The 22,626-nt window shown below is 36.8% G+C and overlaps 4 protein-coding genes across 6 annotated transcripts; 3 read left to right on the forward strand and 1 right to left on the reverse strand.

Moving 5' to 3' along the window:
* Nucleotides 1–221: 221 nt before the first annotated feature.
* Nucleotides 222–5,106, forward strand: LOC100257575 (pentatricopeptide repeat-containing protein At5g50390, chloroplastic). Its single transcript, XM_002279977.5, has 3 exons — nt 222–2,690; nt 3,445–3,652; nt 4,780–5,106. Exon 1 carries the CDS (start codon nt 552–554, stop codon nt 2,664–2,666), a length of 2,115 nt encoding a protein of 704 aa, XP_002280013.1. The 5' UTR covers nt 222–551; the 3' UTR covers nt 2,667–2,690; nt 3,445–3,652; nt 4,780–5,106.
* A 614-nt stretch (nt 5,107–5,720) lies between these two features.
* On the forward strand, nt 5,721–9,656 carry LOC100254273 (uncharacterized). 3 transcript variants are annotated; one of them, XM_002283701.5, is made up of 6 exons: nt 5,723–5,966; nt 6,995–7,165; nt 7,261–7,350; nt 7,540–7,659; nt 7,772–7,845; nt 9,407–9,656. In XM_002283701.5, the coding sequence occupies exons 1-5, from the start codon at nt 5,793–5,795 to the stop codon at nt 7,817–7,819; spliced, it is 603 nt and encodes a 200-aa protein (XP_002283737.1). In that variant the 5' UTR covers nt 5,723–5,792; the 3' UTR covers nt 7,820–7,845; nt 9,407–9,656. The 3 variants fall into 3 exon arrangements, with proteins under 3 accessions (XP_059590111.1, XP_059590112.1, XP_002283737.1); XM_059734129.1 differs by having other exon boundaries at nt 5,722–5,966; nt 7,772–9,656; XM_059734128.1 differs by lacking the exon at nt 9,407–9,656 and having other exon boundaries at nt 5,721–5,966; nt 7,261–7,954.
* A 2,937-nt stretch (nt 9,657–12,593) lies between these two features.
* Nucleotides 12,594–15,031, forward strand: LOC100268151 (exocyst complex component EXO70B1). The gene has a single exon (XM_002279952.4). It carries the CDS (start codon nt 12,755–12,757, stop codon nt 14,726–14,728), a length of 1,974 nt encoding a protein of 657 aa, XP_002279988.1. The 5' UTR covers nt 12,594–12,754; the 3' UTR covers nt 14,729–15,031.
* Nucleotides 15,032–17,312: 2,281 nt separating this feature from the next.
* On the reverse strand, nt 17,313–20,428 carry LOC100259395 (SNF1-related protein kinase regulatory subunit gamma-1). Its single transcript, XM_002283690.4, has 6 exons — nt 19,943–20,428; nt 18,931–19,103; nt 18,495–18,707; nt 18,145–18,420; nt 17,898–18,061; nt 17,313–17,822 (listed from the first exon to the last, which is right to left on the reverse strand). Exons 1-6 carry the CDS (start codon nt 20,109–20,111, stop codon nt 17,525–17,527), a joined length of 1,293 nt encoding a protein of 430 aa, XP_002283726.1. The 5' UTR covers nt 20,112–20,428; the 3' UTR covers nt 17,313–17,524.
* Nucleotides 20,429–22,626: the final 2,198 nt, after the last annotated feature.

A 22,626-nucleotide genomic window follows, 5' to 3' on the forward strand; every position in this document is an offset into this window, starting at 1 on the left:
AAAAACTGTTTTAAGTAAAAAGTTTATCAAAATTGTTTTTAAGTTATAAAATTGTTTCCTGTTCTAAATACCGTTAAACTGTTTGGGCCAAGCAAGGGTGGGCTGGGGCTTGGCTTGGCTTGAACCCAAGCTAAGATGACCCCGACCCGGTCCGGTTTGGTCCATTTACACGCCTATTCATATCCCCGAAGGTGGACAAGCTGGCTTCTGACTAAAACGGCACCGTTTCATTTAGGAACAAAACGCAGCGTTTTGTAGCCATGAATGTCTATGGGCGGATCTCTCGATGCCGCCACGTTCAAATCAGAGGTGTTGTGTTGATGACGAAGAAAAAGAGAAGACGAAAGCCACCACCAAACTCGCAACAAACCTTTCTTTTCAGACCCGAAACTCAGCACCTGCCTTCAAGGGTTGAATCTGTTGTTTGTACAAAGTTATATTCTCTCAACAATTCTCAAGAATTTTGGTTTCATTTTTCTGGGAACAAAACAGAGTTTTAGTATTCAGCTGTTTGCGTGTGTGTTTTGTTGTTTTTTATTTGACAACCCAACATGGATATCCCGCTGTCTCGTAATCAGAACATGTCAATGGATCAGATCCAGAGTAACTGTGGCTTGCCGCATTTGTTCTCAGTTGACGAGATTCTGAGAGAAAAGTCCTTTTCTCAGCGTTTGCTTCCATTCAACAGAAGAAAACGGAGGACCCCATTTTCTCAGATCAGGTGTTCTTCCTTGGAACAAGGTCTGCAACCACGGCCCAAGCCGAAACCTTCGACTATTGAGCTGAATGTGGGAAAAGAAGCTCAAGTAAATGAAACACAACTCAGGAAACCCAGTTCAGAGCTATGTGGTCAGATCGAGAAATTAGTTTTCTTTAAGAGGTACCATGAGGCACTTGAATTATTTGAAATTTTAGAGTTGAATGGTGCTTATGATATGGATAGCGAGACATATGATGCATTAGTGAGTGCGTGTATTGGGTTGAAATCAATTAGAGGGGTGAAAAAGGTGTTCAATTATATGATTAATAGTGGGCTTGATCCGGATGAGTATTTGAGGAACAGGGTTTTGTTAATGCATGTGAAATGTGGGATGATGATTGATGCACGTAGATTGTTTGATGAAATGCCAGAAAAGAACATTTTGTCCTGGAATACGATAATTGGGGGACTTGTGGATGCTGGAGATTATTTCGAGGCATTCCGGTTGTTTCTAATGATGTGGCAGGATTTTTCTGATGCTGGGTCCCGGATGTTTGTGACAATGATTCGGGCATCTGCTGGACTGGGGCTCATTTTTGCTGGAAGACAATTACACTCTTGTTCTTTGAAGACAGGTGTAGGTGGAGATGTTTTTGTGGCTTGTGCACTGATTGACATGTACAGTAAGTGTGGGAGCATTGAAGATGCTCAGTGTGTTTTCGATCAGATGCCAGAGAAGACCACAGTAGGATGGAATTCCATTATTGCGGGTTATGCACTTCATGGTTATAGCGAGGAAGCATTGAGTATGTATTATGAAATGCGGGATTCTGGCGTCAAAATAGACAATTTCACTTTTTCAATTATTATAAGAATATGTGCTAGGTTAGCTTCATTAGAACATGCTAAGCAAGCTCATGCAGGTCTAGTTCGTCATGGTTTTGGTTTAGATATTGTAGCTAACACAGCGCTTGTGGACTTGTATAGCAAATGGGGAAGGATTGAAGATGCGAAGCATGTTTTTGACATGATGCCTCACAAGAATGTCATATCTTGGAATGCCTTGATTGCGGGTTATGGTAATCATGGTCGAGGAGTTGAGGCTGTTGAGATGTTTGAACGGATGCTTCATGAAGGAATGGTGCCTAACCATGTCACTTTTCTTGCTGTTCTGTCTGCTTGTAGCTATTCAGGTTTATCAGATCGTGGTTGGGAGATTTTTGAATCGATGAGTAGGGATCACAAGATTAAGCCCCGAGCAATGCACTATGCTTGTATGATTGAATTATTGGGTCGAGAAGGGCTTTTGGATGAAGCCTTTGCATTGATAAAAGATGCTCCTTTTAAGCCTACAGTGAATATGTGGGCTGCCTTGCTGACAGCTTGTAGGGTGCACAAGAATTTTGAGCTCGGAAAATTTGCTGCTGAGAAACTTTATGGAATGGGGCCTGAAAAGCTGAGTAATTATGTTGTGCTTTTGAATATATATAACAGGTCTGGCAGGTTGGAGGAAGCTGCTGCTGTCATTCAGACCCTGAAAAGAAGGGGTTTAAGAATGCTTCCTGCATGTAGTTGGATTGAGATTAAGAAGCAGCCATATGGTTTCATTTCTGGAGATAAATGTCATGCTCAATCAAAAGAGATCTACCAGAAATTAGACGAGTTGATGCTGGAGATCTCAAAACATGGTTATGTTCCCCAGGATAAATTCTTGCTTCCGGATGTCGATGAACAGGAAGAGCGTGTATTGTTGTACCACAGTGAGAAGTTGGCAATTGCTTTTGGGCTTATCAATACTTCAGATTGGACACCATTGCAAATTGTGCAGAGCCATCGGATTTGTGGTGACTGCCATAGTGCAATTAAGTTGATAGCCCTGGTCACTAGACGTGAAATTGTTGTGAGGGATGCTAGCAGATTCCACCATTTCAAAGATGGGAGTTGTTCTTGTGGGGACTACTGGTGATCGTGAAATATCTTATTTAGGAATGTAAGAACTTTGTCATCTGAGACATTGTATATTGCCTTTCTTCACCTCTCCCCCTTAAAATATACCACTTAACCATATGTTGTAGTTATCATTCTTGCAAGTCCTCAATAAAGACTAGAGTTCTTAACATTGGTGGTTGGGGCTCTTTAGCCATTCTCTGTTTTCATCATCTTGTACTTCTTAGAGGTCTTTTGATTAAACATCTCCTTGCAAGCATTTAGCTTGAATTTCCTTTTTCTACCAAATAATCCTTGCCTTCATGCCTTCATGTTGATAATTTTTTACATAAAAAGATTGTAATGTATCCTTACTTCCAGCAAAGCTTTCTATTGCTCAATCATATTTCATATAGTCCGATATAACATGTAATCTGTGAAACCCTGCATTTTGTTTCCTTGAGTTAAGGTTGTTGATCCCCACACCTAGTTTTGTACCAAGCTATGTCTTCATTTACGGCAGTTTTTGCACAAGCAACACGTGCCAACTCATATTCGTATCCTTATATAGTGTTTATACTTCTGAGCTCTTATTGGTTATCCATCTAAGTTTAAGATGTTTAAAAGCTAACAGTTTACCTGCCTGCTGGTTTTGGTTTTGGCTGAACTAAGATGAAAACATGACCAGGTCCCACTGCTTTATCCATTTTCATTGATATCTTCTATTAAGCATTTTAGGTACAAATCTTTTCTTAAATTTATGACTAAATTTTCTTCTGAAACTTTGATAGATGGTAACATTTTTCACTGTCTGGCAGACATTGAGCATGGGTGGATGAAGGAATGTGATGAGCGCAGGTAGTTTGAGCATCAGCAGCAAGGCAAAAACTGCCTTGGTTGATCTTTGCTGCTTATTGTGCATTGGACACTTCACTAATTAAGAGTATGGCATCTTGAAGTGCTCATTTGAAGAGCCTCGGCCCCATGAGAAGGAAAAGCTTGCCAAGGCTTTGGCAGGAGGACAAGGTAATTGTTGCTTTGCATGGACATGAGCGTAACTATGGAAGGGCATGCCATTAGGTAGTAAGTAATTGTTAGCCAATTCATGAATGGACTTACATGCTTTTCAAATCAATGCACATGCACTGATACACTATGTATAGTTTACTATGATTAGCTTACTAGCTCCACCTATACTGAAGTGCTCGACAAATGGAAATTAGCACATATTTGAAAACTACTCTGAAGGATAGAGCCTAAATGGCCTTTGTCATCCATATTTGACAATTGTAGTGCTTTTGGAAAGTCTTGTGAGTTGAGAACTACTTCAATGGATAGAGTTAGAGTGCCTTTGTTATTCAATGGATAGTATATGAAAAAGAGATCTCCAAGGGAAGGCTTTGGAGGCCAAAATTAGACCCAGTACTTCACTGTTTCTCTAGGGTGTCTGTAAAGCTAACTACAAGGTGAAAATTAGGCCTTGTTTGACAATTGTTTTTTAAAACAGCTTTTTGTTCTCAAAAAAAAAAATGTTTAACTATCAAAAAATAGAAAACAGTTTTTATTTTTAAAAATAGAAAATAGGGTATTTTTAGAAAATATTTTTAGTTGTTTCCGATTGTTTTCACTTATTTTTAAATGATTGTTTTACAAAATAATTATATAAATATGGAGAATGATTACATATAAAGTACTGCATATAAAAGTTATTTTTTTAAACATGTTTAAAATTGTAGTCAATTAACATTTGAGATTTCCAAACAGACTTTTGTTGTACAAAATATCATAAAACGACTTTCAAAAACTGTTCTTGAAAACTATTTTAAAAATCACTTCCCAAACTGAGGGCTAGAGGTTTAGCTTCTGTGGGGTGTGAAAACAACCCTTTCTATGCAGTGAAGCATGCTTTCCTTCCAGCAATTGTTGGTAAATCACATTAAGCAATGCCTAAGTTTGGTTCTTTTTTTTCCATTGATCAGGTAATAATGTTTCATTATGCTCTATGTACCAAGTTTTGAATTTATGGTTATGCTATTCTTCTGATATGAATGCATTGATGCACCTTTTTCTAAAGCTTTTAATATATTCTCTTATTTTACCCATAAAAGAAAATAAAAACTTCTGATATTTCACTGTTTGTGCCAATTTTGTAGAATCACAGTCTTGGCCTCAGAAAGATCTCATTTCTCAGTCACCCCACTTATTGAAGAATCTCTGCCGTTGGTGGTATGGGGATGGGGCCACTGATCAGCATTCATCCCATTGAACCCAGTTGGAGACTTTGCAGAAATGACCCAACCCAATGCAGAACAGTTGTGAAACAACCACTCTGGTTTCTTGAGTTGTATGATCTTTAAATGTTTGATGTTAATGGAGAATGCAACTTTCAGTTGCTGCAACCATGTTGAAACTTACAGGGCTTGTGTCAAAGCTTATGGATATATAGGTTACTTCAATTTGGACTCTTGATTTGTCTCTAAGCTCAATCCGAATTAAGAAACATTGAATCTAGGTCCTGTTTAATTTAACGTTTGACTTGAAGTAATCAATATAAACCCAAGTCGGTTTTTTTAAATTCAAGTTAACTTCTGATTGATCAAGTTAAACTTTGTTAATTAGAGTCGAAGTCGGATTGGATTGAACCTTCTCATAATAGTTTTTAAAACTTCTTTCTATTTGTTTATGTAAACGGCTAAATAATAAATGGGACAACTCTTAAGACAATAAATAAAAGATTAAAAAAATTCTTAAAAATATATCATTTATAAAACTATAAAACTCAATCAAAATCATAGAAAGTATTGAGGAAAACTAATAAAAAGGAAATAAAAGGAAAGTAAAAAATTATGTTTAAAATGAAACAAAAATTTTCTACCATTTTTCTTTCATAATTATTGTTTCTTATGCAAGAAATAAAAATTTTAAAATGTATAATTTTTTTTAATTAATTTTATTATAGTTCATGATAAATTTTTAAAAAAATTATATTTCTTTTTCTCCTCATGTATATTCTACCATATTTTTTATTTTTGAAAATGAAAATAAATGTGAAAAATGTTTTTTTACACAAATATTAAGACGTCCAAACGGCGTCGTTTTACTCTTACCTTTCAAACCACAGTCCATCATCGTCGATCTCTGCAGCGGAAGAGAGTAGAGAGCGAGCATGGAGCACACAGTTTGGGGCCACTTGCCTCTGCTGGTGAATTCCAACTCCAAAGAATCGGTGGAGTACATCCTTCAGGCCCTTTGGAGAACTCGCAAGACCGGCCTCGACGCCACTGACCGCCATTTTATTTCGGAAATGCTTCAGCTCCCGAACCACTCCGACCTCGACCCTGTACTTATCGTTTTCATATTCTCTTTCCTTTTTGTCTGCTGTTTTGATTGTTTTTGTTTCGGGGAAAGTGGTAACCCCATTTTTATGTGGAAACAAACAGGGGTTTTGTTGTGGTTTTTTTTTTTTTTTTGTGCTGCTGGGATGTTGGCGCTTGTTTGGTTGGGTTGAATTGATTGAGCTGATTCTGTTGGGTTGATTTGTGTTGCAGAATAGTCTTGATAGTATGCTTTCCATATGACCTTGTTGCACTTCTGTGTCAAAGGAAGAATTTCAATTGATTTATGTGGGAATTGGAATGGGAATTTGGAGTTTCCCGGTGATGACTTTTCTTTTCTTTTTCCTGGAAATGAAATGATCTTTTGTTGCCCATTTGTCTCAATTTTCAATTGATTCATGCGGCATATGGAAATGGGAAATCTTCAGGTTTGCTGGAAATTGATAACTTTTATTTTTTGGTAGAAAGGGTGCATATATGTATATATATATATCTAAGAGAATCGCCTCATTGAAGTTCAAGAGCTTAATCCATAATGCAGAAAACACTGTTACACCTTCAACTGGAACAACCCTCATTACTATTTAATAATTGGTCTTTTGCTGCATATGGGAACATTTTGGTGATGCTGGACTTGATGATTTTTTTTGGCAGAAAGATGCAGATTTCAACCCCGTGTATGATTTTTTTTTTATAAGTTTGAGATTCACCTTGGTACAATTAAATGAAGGCCTTGATCCAAAATGGATAAAATTACTGCAATGCCTTGGACTTGGATAAAACACTCATTACTAATGTAATGCTCAGTTGTTGATGCACATACCCGACCCATCTGTGACGACATCCCTTATGTTGTTTGCCCTTGATTAGTGCTAACTCTAGCTTCTCTAAGGTGCATCTATGCTTGGTTTTGCTCCTGATTATATATGTTTGTGTCTGTTGCATCTAGGTCAACCAGCTGAGTAACTTAAACTGAGAAGAGTAATGTTAACTAATTCAACTTGGGTTAAAAATTTTGCTTTCTAATTTGCAGCTTTTGGTATGTTTACGCATGTTGATGCGGAAGTGTGTTTATGAAAATATCAGTAAGGATGAAATTCAAAAGCTGTTCCCTGATGAGGTCCTGCCTGAATTACAAAGATTATTGACACTTTTGCTGCAAAAGTTTCAAAGGGAATGGCGGGAAGATGTACTCAACGATCAGGTCAGAAGTTCAATTATACTGTGTGATCACATTAGTCTACTTGGTAGAGTACTAGGATCTGATCCTTGTTTTTTTCCACTATGAGTCATGTTCAGGTTATTATGCCCCGTTTAAAGGCAATGACGTGGAATATGGCCAATCAGGAGACAGAAATGTTAGACCCTGTGGCCGTTATTAATTTGAAGGTACCTAACCAACTATGCATACATCCAAAGCAGTTCACATTAATCCCCTTTATCTCAGAGAAAGTTTTCAGAAAATTTGAAGAAGAAGAAGAAATTATGTATAAAGTTTTGGGGAGTATGAAAGAAAGAACGTGCAAAACTCATATGGTTAATGTTGTGTACCTACTAAATATTGATCATATTGTGCAGCTTCAAAATGATGCACAATCTCATTCAGGAGAATTGGAAGTGAAGTTCCAATTGGATAAAGATACACTTGAAACGATGTTGAAGTCCATGTACTCTATAAGAGACCAATTGTCTGATGTCGTAAGTGTTACTCTTGAAGTATGTTTGTCCATAGCTTAATATGATTGTAAAAGCATAAATATGCTCCCCTTGATTATTCGATGGTCTGAATGAGGTTTATTGTCACTGTCAGGGTGAGACATCAAATGGACATTTACCTGAGGAGACAAATACGGTGTAGTTTGCCAATATATCTCAACAGGACAGGTACTTCTTGCCTTGTTTCCTGTTTCAGATCTTTTAGATTTCATTCGGGATATCGTTTTCTGAAATAAACTTGGCTTGATTAATGTAAGGAAACTTTTCTTTTTGTTTATCTGATTGCTAGTGGATATCCACACACAAAAAGAATGTTTCTTTCCTGAGGATTCTGTCCGAGGATCTCTTCCCGTGTTTGATATACTTGGGTCCCTAGTCATCATAAAAGTTGCACAGGTCCATAGACATACTCACCTATCTACCCTTCCCCTGTCTATTGCTAAACTTGAGGTTGTTCACATTATGCTTCCTGTTCAGAAATTTCTGGGGTTATTCTCTAAATTGTGGATCTTGATCACCCAAACCCCAGCATTTTCAAACCAGCCTTGCCTGTTGAGCGTGGTTTAGACCACTTGCGGACCTCAATACAATCATTTTTTCACCTGTGCATTCTTATGTGATATTTTTAGATACCCAACATATTTGTGGACTGTCCTTTAGGTGCCCATCCCTAGGAAGATATCTTACATCTTTAAGGTTAAACCTTTGTCCATGGTACATGGACTGCTAGAATTTTCCCTTACCAGAAGCCAAGCTTCTTCAACGGGCATTTTAAATTGAGTGGTTTATCAAGATCCATGCATGAGGATGCACCCTAGGGTCTGTCAAACAATGCGTTTGCTCAAAGATTATGGGCCATATGTCTTCACCACCATGATCCATACCTTAATAAAATATTTCTTGATAGCCCTCATAGCAAAAAAACAAAAATTATTCATATCTAGCTAAAACACTTGGGATATAAGCCTTTGTTAACTCAAGTGGTTTTACTAAAAGGCACTACAGGATCTCAACAAATGACCTTACTTCTTTTCCTGTTTTGGTGAGTATCGTCCTCTATAGTCTCTACCTAATATGCTGCAGACATTTTTGTTCAATTCTAGGCAAAATACAATGAACTAATTCAAGTTCTTCTGATGTTTAATCCCACTCAAAATTGCCATTTTCTCTCAGCTTTGTATTCATCTTCCTCTGAAAATTATCTGTTTTAACCAAAAGTGTTTTTACTTTTTAGTTAGTGTCTGAACATGACTGCTTTTTATTTCACAAACAAATGGGTATCCCTTCCAACTACTTGTGTAGACATGGGTCATTCATTACAATGGGTATCTAGTCCTATAGGTGTTCTTTGCGGTTATTTCATAATTACTCTTTCTTGGCATCATTCTAGCCTTGACATCCACCTCAGGCATCTCCGAGTGAGGAAACGCCTATACGACAACCAACTCTCAAAAAGAAAACTCTATGCATTCATTCAAAAAAACCAGCCCCCACAACCCACTCCCCAGAAAAAGTGATGATTAACTCAATAGGAAATAGAAAGTTTTCAGACTCTGCCTAGGCATGCAAATCTTTATTAATAATGGTAACTTGTGACCCGGATTTCCCAGTTTCATCATTGAATCTCCAATCCTTGTTCTTGCAGACTGCAGCTTTACCTTTGGGACCTAAGTAATGTTGGGTTTTGTACATTGTTTAACACTCGTATTGCAAAATTCTTGAAATGCAGATTGAGTGAGTGGGCAGAACCGCCTCAGTTGGGTTTCTCAACAAACCGTCCCTGCTTCAAAACCCGCCTGTAACCAACAGTGTTTCTCAGTGTGGACAATGAATGAGGGTTGAAATGCAACAAGAATCAGACACAGTGAAGATTTTCCTTGTGAAAACCACAGTTTCAAACTTTGTTTCTAGTCTCTATGTGATTTACATTTTCTCAGTTTATACATATTTTAGCGGTGGTCATCAATCGCTATTTTCAAGTCCTACATGTGAACATACTTTTTACAAGCCACGAGGATTCTGATGACAGGTAATATGCATTTGGCGTGATAGCTAGCATTGTCGAAAAAATTAGGCAAACTAACAAAGTTCCCAACCTCTGAAGTCTCTAGTTTATGAGAAATTTCCAACCAGTCACTCTCCATTGCTGGTCCTATCTTCATTCCTTTGCCCAAACTGGAAACCCCTTTGGTTGGGCTCCTTTTGCCTCAACCAAAACACCCATTTCCCAGACGGATCATTGTTTTCAGTATCATCTCATCTCCAAATTCTCAACCATGTATTCTCCCATGATAGTGTCCAAAAGAGTTCATCTTGATAGGCAAGCTCCAAGGAGCCAAGGCCAACAGCAGTAGTTAAAGAGGGTTGTTGGATCAATCATCTACAGATTTGTTTGTGTATGGGAACTGGTCAAGTTTGCCTCTGTGGGTTTGGGTTGACAATCACAAGATCACATGCATGACATAATTTAAAATTTGAGCACACCCCAATGAACAAGTGGATGTTTTTGTCAGAGAAAATGTGAGCAATCCTCCAAGATAATGATGCCTGGTGACATTAAATGATTGAGCAGTATTGTACTCTTAGTAGTCTCTACACTTCCCTCCACTCCACACCCATGTAACCTCTAAGAAACAAACCTCCTCTCAAAATAATTTCCAAATTGTTTGATTCTTTTTTTAAATATAAAATCGTAATTAGTAACTACAATTTTAAATTTTAAATTTAAAATTATAATTATAATTACAGTTTTAAAACTTAAATCTTAAAGTTATAATTATTAATTTCGATTTTAATCTAAAATCATTTATATAGATGGGACGGAGTAATTTGAAAATTATTTTAATATAAGATTTATTTTATGAATTTTTATTTTATAAACAAATTATTTCACCTCAAAACCCTCCAAGGAGGCATTGAAAAGCGTCACCCAATCATAAATTGTCGCTTTGCATTTTGAGAATGTTGTCATCACTTTGTATTTAGGTCGGTTTTTTCCCATTTTGGTTATTTTCATTTCTTTTAATTGAAGTTTCATTGTTTTATATTCTTAGTATAATTTATTTTCTTCATATCAAAGTTTCTTTTCTTTTCCTTTTTCTTTTTCTTTTTCTTTTTTTCTTTTACTTTCATTAAATGATTTGGGCTTGGTCACACGTTGGAATATTTTAAATTTTGATTAACTATATATTTTAAATGGCTTAGATATTGAGATGGTATACTACATATATGGATTGATTTTTAAATGAGAATATTTAATGTTTTCTTAGGAAGTGTTTTTTTATGAGAATCATCTCTCAAATGTTTCTTCAAAAAACACTGTAAATGATTTTTCTTAAATTTTATCAAACACCTAATTTTTTTCAAAAATATTTTATAAACTAAAAACACTTCTTAAAATCACTGTTAAACGAATTCTTAATCCCCAATAAAAAAAAACTTTATCATTGTGATTTTTATATGTAAATACGAATTGAACTTCTTCAAGAAGTCGATTACCAAAAAAGTACTAATAAAAGAAAATGCAGGATATGAAAATACTCATCTAAAAATCATAAAATAAGAATATGTTGAAAATAATTTATTCACCAATTAAAGGTAGTAGTATCTGGATGATCATATCATTAAACAGTAGTGTATATATTGTCAAATGTCCTAATTATTTTAAGATAAATGTATAAAGTTTGAATTTTATAAACTTGGGTTCCTCCTCTTTTATAGATTTTTTCATAAAAGTGGATGGAAACACATTTTTCTCAACATATATGATGAGAAAAAAAAAGGGTGGGGTCACTTAGATTATGTTTGGTCATCGAAAAATTTGAAAGAATGCAAGGAAAAGCAAATGGAGAGAATAAGTAAAAGTAAATAAAAAATGAAAGAAATTTAAAAATAAATTTAACCATTTTTATATATTACTTTAAACTCATTTAACTTATTTTAATTTACCTATATAAATATTAAATAATTTAAAAATATATAAATTTCTATTTTTTTTAGTATTTTTCATAGGATAATGAATTTTTTTTTTTAATATTTTCTAGGAATCAATCATAACCATGATATAAATATTTTTATTATTGGGAATATATTTCATTGACATTCCCATTCCCTTGATAAACTTAGAATTGTACATCACTATAAATATCATATAGTACAAGTCAATTATGCATGTCTTTCTCTCACCCTTTCCCCAAAAATTGGGTAAAGAATGTAATGATTGTGCGTCACTTATCCCTTAATCTTATAATTAATTAGTAATTATGTGAGTTGAGCATGTAATTGCTGATATTAAAGAATATAATAAGTAATATTTCCTCACTTTATTGCACCACAAACCCATTAATCTAATAATCATATAATAAAAATAAAGTACACTTTAATGTATTTTTTTATTCAAAAGCAAACTATTCCCTTTTCTTCTAATTAAAAAGAATACTTCTTCTTCTTTGTATCTTTGCATGAATTAATTAATTAATTAATTGATATTTATTTATTTTCATTGGGTTGTATGAACGCAGATGTAGATCGTGCCGTAGAGGAACGTTCCATTGACTCTTACCAGCGTTGTTGTTTGAACGCTTTTAATAATGATTATTGATAGATAATATTTTGGTAAAAATGGAATATATAATGGATTTATCAGAAATAAAATAAATATTAAATTGTCTGAACATAGTAAATGTTACAAATTTTTAAGGCAATTATTATCTGCCACGTAGAGCATGTCAGACACGTGCCGGCGGGGTGTAGGATGGAAGCATGGATTCTCCGGTGGATCATACCGCAGGATAATCCAATCACCTGACCCGCGCAAAAGAGTACGTTACGTCTGTGTCATCGATCCGGTTCGGTCGGACCGGGCCGGCGAAGCAGATTGGTAATTTCAGTTGCGAAGACTAAAAAAAGACTGAAAAAAGTTTATTTATTAAAAAAAAAAAAAAAAAAAGAACAATCGTCACCCAAAGATACAGCAGGGACGCCAACAACAAAAACATCGAGGGTTTTGAACTGCGGGAACTGCAGGAGGCACCGAGAGCCCACGCGCGTTTCTCTCTCATTTCCTTGCTGAATATCGATGGCGACAACAACCACAATCAGTGGTGGAGGCGGTGCCGGTGGTGCCGGTGGGGAGGACCGGGTCATGGCGACGGCGCAGCAAATCGTGAAGAGTTTGAACACCACCAAGGAAGTGACGGAGGATATGCTGTTGATCTTCTCCAGCTTTGACAACCGGCTCTCGAACATTTCGAATTTGATCGAAACGAAGACGGAGGTGGACCAGTTCGAGGCGGCGGAGAAGGTGATTATGAGGTGGGACTCGAACTCGGAGGCGTCGAGGCACACGCTACCGTGGGACGAGGCGCCGGAGGAGGCCGCCGAGTATTTGGCGGCGGTGGACGAGATCTTGCAGATGACGGAGGATTTGGCGATTCGATCGGACGGCGAGATGATGGATCGCGCCGAGAGTGCACTCCAGGTGGCGATGACGAGGCTGGAGGACGAGTTCCGCCACATACTGATTCGGAACACGGTGCCGCTCGACGCCGACAGGCTGTACGGGTCGATTCGGCGGGTTTCACTCTCGTTTCCGACCAACGAGGGGGAGATTATGGGGGATTTCGACGGCTTCGTTGATGATGATCAGGAAAATAGCTGTTATCACGAGAGAGGAGGGAGTTTGGGGGACGATGTGTGTGTGGATTTGATTCAGCCGGATGCGGTGGCGGAATTGAAGGAGATTGCCGATCGGATGATTAGGTCTGGGTACGAGAAGGAGTGTTGTCAGGTTTATAGCAGTGTTCGGCGCGATGTTTTGGACGAGTGTTTGTCGATTCTCGGTGTTGAGAAATTGAGTATTGAGGAAGTTCAGAAGATTGAGTGGAGGTCATTGGATGAGAAGATGAAGAAATGGATGCAAGCTGTGAAGATTGTTGTTAGGGTTCTTCTGTGGGGTGAGAAGAGGCTCTGTGACCAAGCTTTTAGTGGCTCCGATTTGATTAAGGAGGTTTGCTTCACTGAGACTGCCAAGAGTTGTGTGATGCAGTTGTTGAATTTCGGTGAGGCTGTTGCCATTGGGAGGAGATCCTCTGAGAAGCTTTTCCGCATACTCGATATGTATGATGCCTTGGCAGATGTGTTGCCAGACTTGGAAGCCTTGTTTTCAGATGAGTCGGGGCAGTTTGTCTGGAGTGAGGCCCGAGGAGTGCTGGCAGGCCTGGGGGAAGCGGCAAAGGGAACGTTTGCAGAGTTTGAGAATGCAGTTCGCTCTGAGACATCCAGGAGACCCATTCAAGGTGGTGAAATTCACCCCTTAACACGCTATGTGATGAATTATGTGAAGTTGGTTGTGGATTATAGTGAGACCCTCAACACTCTTTTAGAAAGTGAAGATGATGATGAATCAGCTCATTTGCAAAACCGTGATGGGGATAATTTGCAGTTAGGAAATACACCCCCAATTGGGCGTAGGTTGTTGTTGTTGATGTCATGCCTGGAATCCAACCTCACAGAGAAATCGAAGCTTTACGAGGATAATGCAATGCAATATATTTTCTTGATGAACAACATTCTTTACATAGTTCAGAAAGTGAAAGACTCTGAGCTTGGCAAGATTTTGGGAGATCACTGGGTCCGGAAGCGTCGTGGACAGATTCGCCAATATGCCACTAGTTATCTCAGAGCTTCATGGAGCAAGGTCCTGGCTTGTCTCAAGGATGAAGGCATTGGTGGGAGCTCAAGCAATGCCTCCAAGATGGCCCTTAAAGAAAGATTTAAAAATTTCAATGCATGCTTCGAAGATATTTATAGGATCCAGACAGCTTGGAAGGTCCATGATGCCCAACTCAGGGAAGAGCTTCGAATTTCTATATCAGAAAAGGTAATTCCCGCCTACCGTTCATTTATGGGTAGGTTTGGGAATAATCTAGAGAGTGGAAGAAATGCTGGAAAGTACATCAAATACACACCTGAGGATCTAGAGAACTACTTGTTGGATTTATTCGAAGGATCATCCCTTGTTCTGCACCATATGAGAAGAAAAACTGCATAGCTTACAGGACTATCCAGACAGGTAAGCCCATGGCTTGAAGGAGTAGTTGGAGTTCAGCTTGGGTACCAAATGTAGCTTGATGATATGCTGCTTGTTTCATTGGTGTTAATGTTAAAAGCACAGGTTTTTGTGAAAGTTAGCCAGGCGCGCTTTATATACTGTAATAACTTTGTACATGTTTTATAGATCCTGTATGTGTTTATCTTGTTATGGTTCATGTATTTATTGTCATGGATCAAAATTAGAGTTGATCTTCAAATTTGCAATCACAGTTGAATTAATATTGTGACCATGATTTTATTACATTTGAGGAGGCTAGGTGATCAATTAATTGCTTGTTTGGCATATTGTTATGCTTACGACCATGGTTTTCTTATTGCAATTCGCTGTTGTCTAAGTCTGCAAATTCCTCCCATGTATACTCAAGAGACAGGGTTGCAGTTTGTGATTGGTGTGTGGTAACCCGACACCCGTTATCATTTAAATTCAACTTTCCCCAGAATCTGCAACATTTCCTCTCTTTACGGTTCTCTGATTTACTTTGCTTCCTTCAATGTATCTTTCAATAATCAATCTTGTGGATCACTTGCAACTTCTATGTGATTCCTTCCATATGAATGTTGCAGGATTGAAACCAAGGAATTCTTCTTTCCCGATATTTTCTTCTGTTTTTAGCATGTTTTCTTTGTCCATCCATTATTGGCTGTGGTGCACAACTTGGGCAAACAACTTAACATGTATCTGTATTTTGTCATTGTTGTCTTAAAGAATTCCTAATTGAATAGCATATACATATAAATGGAATATCAAACCAAGATGAGACTGGGAAACTAGTATTGTTTGGTTAGGTTGTTAGCCTGCATCTGCCAAATTTGGATGGTTTGCTTCGATTTCTCAACCTACAGAGCCACACGTTTTATGAAAATTATCAGCTTAACAAGCAGTTGCAAAAATGGATGAATGAACTCCACATTCCCATTCCTGTTCCCTTCACCTGTTTCAGCTTTAGCATGTCTTTGGTATTTTTAGAATGAAATCCTTGATGTGTTGTCGTCAGTAATGTTCACCCCTTTTGTTTCCTCCTGTAGTTTTGAACTCAATCTGGTAGAAATCTAGCAGTAAGTTTTCTTTCTTTACAAGACGGATTTTCCATGTCAGGCAGACTCAGAGCAATAGTCAAGGCATTCTCTCTGGTGTTTGTATATTTGGTGGATTTTACTCTTATGCAATGCCACCTTCCTGTTGGTGATGAGCAGTTCCAGTTGTGCGAATCTGAGAAATGTGAGAATGACCTGAAAATTATTTTATTCATTTATTACAAACTGATTGGATTGCATTTATAATCTTCAATATGTCGCTTTGCTTTGATTTTGGGTTAAATTATGCTCACTGGTAGAATATAGCTTGAAGATATTTGTCTCATATGTGAAATGTAAACATCAAATATCATCGTGTTACTTGTGGCAGGGTCAAACGCGCTTTTGTATTGTTGTAGTTGCAGTTGGCGTAATCATCACTTCCAGGCTTGAAGTGACTTCTTCAAGCTTCAGTCTTTTAAGGGTTAGGGTTATGACACAGACACTGGCAACTATTGTTACTGGAACCGGGAAAAAATAGTAAGAAAAAAATCAGGTGGAAGTTGTTTTCGAGGGTTTGAGTTTGCACAAGAAAATAGATTATGGGCAGTCTTTACTTTTGAGTTACTGAATATGTGAAAACTAGGTGTGGCTTTCTCAAGCTTTTTATCCATGGCATCAGAGTGAATATCATCTCCACTGAACACACACCAAGCATCTGGTGTTTGCTTCTCTTCAATGGTATATTAACAGCGGCTCTTTAAGAATGCTTTTATGCAATCCTAGTGATTTAATCACTATGTTTGTAGCTCTAGAATGCCTTGGTTTATGCTCTGTCACATTATTTTCTTGAGAATACCTCTCATCTTCTGATGAATGAAGAAAAAGATTCCGCTTTGCTAGTCAACATTCTGTCATCTTTGTCCACTTCTTTTTTTTCCCTCTTCAGAACATGGAATTGTTTGGTAAACAGGAAACTAGCAGTTATGCAGAATCCCACTCTGTTTAGGATGTGGTGCAATGGTTGGTCCATTTAGGTCCACGACTCCGAACATGATGCACTATCTCCACCACCTCTGAACATGAGCACCGCCCCCACCCCACCCACTACCCATCACCCACACAGGTAGGTCTCTGTTGCTGGCTCTGGATCTTTGGACCTGGGTATTACCTTTTTTCCATTTAATGTGGTGGAAGGAGGACAAGGAAGAATTAAGTATGAGAATCTGGGTTGATCTTATCTCCCCATTCCTAGAAAATCGGTAGGCCCACCTCAAAGACTGATCCCAGACCTCTTCCCAGAACAACCAGTAACCTACAAGAATAATTATGTCCTCCCTGTCCCTACAAAAGATGGCATAGACCAGTTGTGTAGGCCGCATCAAGACACTACGGTTTCTTCTCTCGGTCACTAGGTAAAACACAAGGCCCCCCAGGCAAAGCATAGAACTCTCCCCTTCACTTCTAGGCATTTTGCAACCGCAAACTCACTTCAAATTAGGGGCACATACTAGGAAATAATCTACTTATTAGACTTACCACAAGAAAAGCTTGGTGAGAGTTTGTGGGTACACACAGCAAACCGCAGGGGACTAATTACAAGGGGGGGTTGCCTCAGTCTCCAACAAACTAACAACCAAAAAAGGAAGAGATGGGGCTCATTACAAACTTGAAACTCAACAGCAAAACGATCACCAGCTTATTTGGTATCTCTTACAGGTTACACTCTGCTGTTCTGAGGCATTGGCAAAACGCCATCAAAGAAATCCCCGAAGTAGCCGCGAGGCTCGTGCACTAGCTTCGAGATTATGTCTCTGAGCGTGATCACCCCCTCCAGATTCCCATCTTCATCCACAACATAAACCCTTTGGATCTTCACTGAGTCGAGCATTAGAATCATTTCCTTGACTGTTTGATTTCGTCTGCAGGTGATCATACCACTCAACATGGGTGAGGCCTCGTTGTGCTGCTCCAGGTACTTCCTAACTGCCACGAGGAAGTTCTTGGCTGTGATCGATCTGCAATGAAAAATCCCATATGAGTTCCTGGGGAACGTGAAGGTTGATTTCCAGGAAATAGTTCAAGCATCAAACCTGAACTCTCTGTAGATCTCTGGTGTGGTTAGAAGGAACTGAACATCTCTTATACTAATATTACCAACAGCCTTTCTACCTCCGCTTTCAACCACAGGTATCCCTCCGATCCCCTTCTTCCTCATCAATTTAAACGCCTGGAGAACTGGTTCATCCTCGTTCACCTACATGATCATATAAACCCATTATCTAATGAAAACAAATTCAAACACCTTGGGGAAAATCAGCATGAAAACTAGTTACAGACCTTGATAACTTGATCAGGCTTCATTGTGGGAAGGCCGAGTTCAGACATTTTCTTAGCTCCCCATCTTTCGAACCAAGAGAGCCCGACACATTCCGCTAACATGTGAATGACAGCAGACTGCGTGACAATGTTATCAATCTTTCCTTCGCCCAGATCAACCACAGGGACACTCTTCATTTTGTAGTTGGAAAGCAGCAAGAGCATGGTCAAGAAGGAGTTGGATTTCTGCAAAGCAAGAAACGGAGCCCAGCGAAATGATCCCGAGATGTCCCGTACCTGCATGCAGGTAATTCAATGATTTTCGTAAAATTTTCTATGAAAAAATGGGAGAGAGAGGTATAAGATACAACCTTTGTGTTCTTGTAAAATTCCGAAGAGGTTAAAGCCTCAAAGAAGCTCCCTGGAGTCGGTTCAGCTGGTTCAAAGCCTAAGTTCTTAAGCCTTCTAGGAGAATTCATTCCATTAGCAGCTGCAGCAACAGCAGTTATGGCTTCCTCTTTCCCACCTGTGCCAAACCCTGCAGCAGGAGCCCCACCATTCTTCCGGGGAGATGCAAGCTCTGACTGCCAACATCATCAAAAATATATTTCATTTCCAATTTCTCAATCCAAGACATATGGTTAATCAGAGTTTAAGCCGTTTGGTAGTTGAACCACAATGTATATCAGGCTAAAAAAATTAAAAAAATTTGAATTCATCAGTTATAAACTGGAGAATGGATAAAGAAGTTAAGACTATGGGACCGTGGCAGACTTTGATCCAAGTAGAAAAGGTTGGCACAATAACCTGATACAGAATCCATACGACAATACCCGCAAACTCTACAATGCCAATGTATCTGTCGATCCAACTCGCGTCCTCCGGTGCCTCAACATCCACCACAGGTGCACTGAGAATTCTGTGCTTGGTCAGTATTTGAACAGCTTCAGCCAAACTGCAGTCTGATTTTATCTCAATCACTGAAAAGAAAATTCACAAACACCATAAATGTTCAGAAGAAGATGGTATATATAATATAGATGACTGGCATCTTATGCCTGGGCTCCTGAAATTATAGGACAATGAGCAATGAGTAAACAACACATATTGGGCAGCCCAATCTGATCAAGCACAATTACAGTAAAGAAGACACAGAGCAGCAATCACAGAAAAACACAGGAGTTGTGGATTGAATTCAATTCCAGTGTCAAACAATGAATTAGAGTGAAATTTCTCAATCCAGAAGTCTGAAAAGAACAGGAGAAGTGCAAAAGGGCATAGACTACAATAGTAAGAACTTGCAGGTGATGTGATCCAATCCAAACAAGTCCATTCCTAATTCAAGACTCCTTAACCAATTGAAACCCAATACTTAATCCATTGCCAAGACCAAAAAAGTTACACAAATCAGAAGCTAAAACTAAAAAGAAACCTCACCCATGTGTAAACCCAGATAACAAAATCAATAAGTACCAAATAAAAATTGATTAAGATTGTTTTGAATGGAACTACTAAGGGCAATAGCAAGAGGTAGCATGGTATATGCTGAAGCTGCTGCTACAAGAACAGAGGAAGAACATAGTAAGAGTCTCCAAATCCTCTCAGCTGATCCAATCCAATCCAATCAAGCTGACCCCCCCAATTCAATCCCCATAATGAATTGAAATTCAAACCTTTTTCCATTGCCAACAGCAAGAAAGATACAACAGAAATCGGAAGGTAAAACTGAAGGAAGACATCACTCATGTACAAACCCAGATGGGGTTCTCAAAGAAGAAAAAACAGCAAAAAGGGGTTGATGACTTATTCTGAATGATACCTTGAGAAGAAGCTGGTGGAAAAGCAGAGACGGGCACACTTTCAAAGCATGCATTGAGCTTCTCTGTAGGAGTCAGCTGCGGCTCCTGAACATCCCACAAGTCTTCCACTCTCATCCCAAGCTTTGCCTCTGGGCTCGACATTCCTCCACTTCTCGGACTGTCCTCCATCTCTCTCTCTCTCTCTCTCTCTCTCTCTACAACTCTCTGTCTTTCTCTCTCTACTGCAACTCCCTTTCAAAAATCCTCAATGCTGACAAGGGTTCGATCCCAAGGTATCCATAAATAAACGCAAGCAGATCCCGAGGACATCGAGTGTGGTGCACGCGTCAATCTCAGCCGTTTATTGGCCTGTTCGGGTGGGAATGAGTGGTGTTTCGAAACGTGGATGGCTTTGATTTATCCGACGGACGGTCAAAGTGCACGATTGATTCTTGACTATCGACGTGTTATTCGCTCTTCTTATCCTTCCTTGTTTTGTTTTTTTTCAAATTATTTTTTAAGACAACTTCCACACTTATCCGATTTTTAATAAAAGCCACTAGCGGACCGCTCTAACATGCGCCGGAGCGTGCTTTGCGCTGTTTCTTTTAACGTCTACCTGCTGACTTGGCAACAGGGACTAGCGGGGCTTCGAAACGTGTCATATATTGCTTGGTCCTTTTCTTCAAAAAATTAAATAATTAATTATTGATTTTATTATATAATTAAATGTCATAATCAGGTTAGAGTGATGATATCCCATTAGACTCTTCGAACGCCAATGACAAAAATATCTGGTTTAAATTGCTATATATAAATGTTAAAGAGGGACGGGTAGAGTGGATAGACCCCTCCCACTAACTTCTAATTTTTTTAAATTTTAAAAAAATCATGATTAAAACAAAGAATATTATATATTTTATAATTTATTTTTATTAAATGTATAATTTATGTTATATACGTTGAACATGGATAATAAAAAATAAATTAAATTTATTTAATTATATATAAATCATCATATATGTTCAATATATGTTCAAACAGGGTGAGATAAGAAAATACTTTAAATTTAAAAGCCACTCATAATTTAGCAGATGTTTGATAAACCATTAAAGTGACTTAATAACTTAATTTAAGTTATTAAGTAAATTAAGTATATTTGATAAAATAATTTAATGATATGATTTAAAATTAAAAATAATTTTAAATAATAAATAAAAATAATTTATTTATTTTTAAGTCGTCTCTTTATTTTACATTTACCTTAGTTACCTCTGTAATATCTTTTATTATTTTACGACCTTCACTATTATTCAATATATTGTCTTAATTATAATTTATAATGATAAATATATCAATTTAATTATTTAAAATAAATTTTAAGTTAATTTTACCAAATAATCTTAATACTTAAAGTAATAATTAAGTAATAAGTATTAAGTCAATAACTTAAATATGATTTAATTTAAAACCGACTTAAATCATTAAGAGTGCATTTGGTAATGATTTTAAAAAACGTTTATAATTTTTCTAATACTTTAATGATATAAATTTTTAATTATTAAAAATATTAGAAATACTTACTAAAATCACCGTGGATTTTAAGTAATAAGTATTAAGTTTTATCAAACATCTAGTTAATTCTACTTATCTCGTATATTTCTATTAAGGAAAAAATCCAATCCCACCATCCCTCAACAATTGACTAAAAATATAAATATTAATTTTAAAATCTCGTTTAATGTTTTATGAATATTAATTTTTGTCCAAGGGATATTTTTTGTTATGAATTTGTTTTTAATATAAAATACAAAATTAAGAAAATATAATAATTGATCAATGATTTGCATAGTAATTGAATAATGAAATTGTGATTAAAGATAGCGTAAAATAATAACATAAATCCACAATAATAATATTTTAAATATTTATATTTAAACTTGTAAAATAAATTTCCATTTTGTTTTATTATTAAATTAATCATGTTAATACATTTTATAATTTATTTTTGGTTTTCGGGAATTTGCTCTATATAATTTTTTTTTCATAATATTAAGTTAAGATAAACTTTTGTGATTGAAATAAAAAAAATAAAAAAATAAAAAGATTTTAAATATATAGAAGTAGGAAGTGTTTTGACATTTTTTTTCTTCCAAAAATAATCTTATCATTTCTATCATATGCTTTTATATCATGTAATTAATATAGATTTCTTATCATTATCATATGTCCATTTTTTTTCCTAATTCAGCCTTATCATTTTTATTATATGTGTATATTCTATTATTATTATTGTTATTATATATTCAAGATGATATGAGTTTTTCATATAAAAAATTTAATAAATAGTTAATGCATAGTGTATTTACTATCATGTTAATTAAAAGTATTCATTGTTGTATTAATTCATTTTGATTTTTTTTAATACTTACTTATCAAAATAAATATTAAGAATTATTATCTATTTATTTTGTATTTCTCATTAAAAAAATATATATTTTTTATATCGTTTATGTTAGAAAAATTAAGCTAATCCAACCTATGGTAATCACTCTAGAGGGGGGAGGGGCGATGAATAAGGTGATGATCTCTTTTTGCAAATTTAAACTATGTGTAAGTAAGCGACAATTATATGCAAGTATATAATAAGCAATATAAAAACAATTGCATATAAATTAAAGAGTAGGGAAGAGAGAATGCAAAC

This window comes from Vitis vinifera, chromosome 17, assembly GCF_030704535.1.
Source record: "Vitis vinifera cultivar Pinot Noir 40024 chromosome 17, ASM3070453v1".
In the NCBI taxonomy this organism is placed as follows: domain Eukaryota; kingdom Viridiplantae; phylum Streptophyta; class Magnoliopsida; order Vitales; family Vitaceae; genus Vitis; species Vitis vinifera.

Coding starts and splice junctions, on each gene's coding strand:
- LOC100268151 (XM_002279952.4), top strand. CDS start 12,755: ATGGCGACAACAACCACAATCAGTGGTGGAGGCGGTGCCGGTGGTGCC.
- LOC100254273 (XM_059734128.1), top strand. CDS start 5,793: ATGGAGCACACAGTTTGGGGCCACTTGCCTCTGCTGGTGAATTCCAAC. Junction 5,967..6,994: donor ACCACTCCGACCTCGACCCT/GTACTTATCGTT, acceptor TCTAATTTGCAG/CTTTTGGTATGTTTACGCAT. Junction 7,166..7,260: donor AAGATGTACTCAACGATCAG/GTCAGAAGTTCA, acceptor AGTCATGTTCAG/GTTATTATGCCCCGTTTAAA.
- LOC100257575 (XM_002279977.5), top strand. CDS start 552: ATGGATATCCCGCTGTCTCGTAATCAGAACATGTCAATGGATCAGATC.
- LOC100259395 (XM_002283690.4), bottom strand. CDS start 20,111: ATGGAGGACAGTCCGAGAAGTGGAGGAATGTCGAGCCCAGAGGCAAAG. Junction 18,421..18,494: donor AATTTTACAAGAACACAAAG/GTTGTATCTTAT, acceptor ACCTGCATGCAG/GTACGGGACATCTCGGGATC. Junction 18,062..18,144: donor AGCCTGATCAAGTTATCAAG/GTCTGTAACTAG, acceptor ATGATCATGTAG/GTGAACGAGGATGAACCAGT.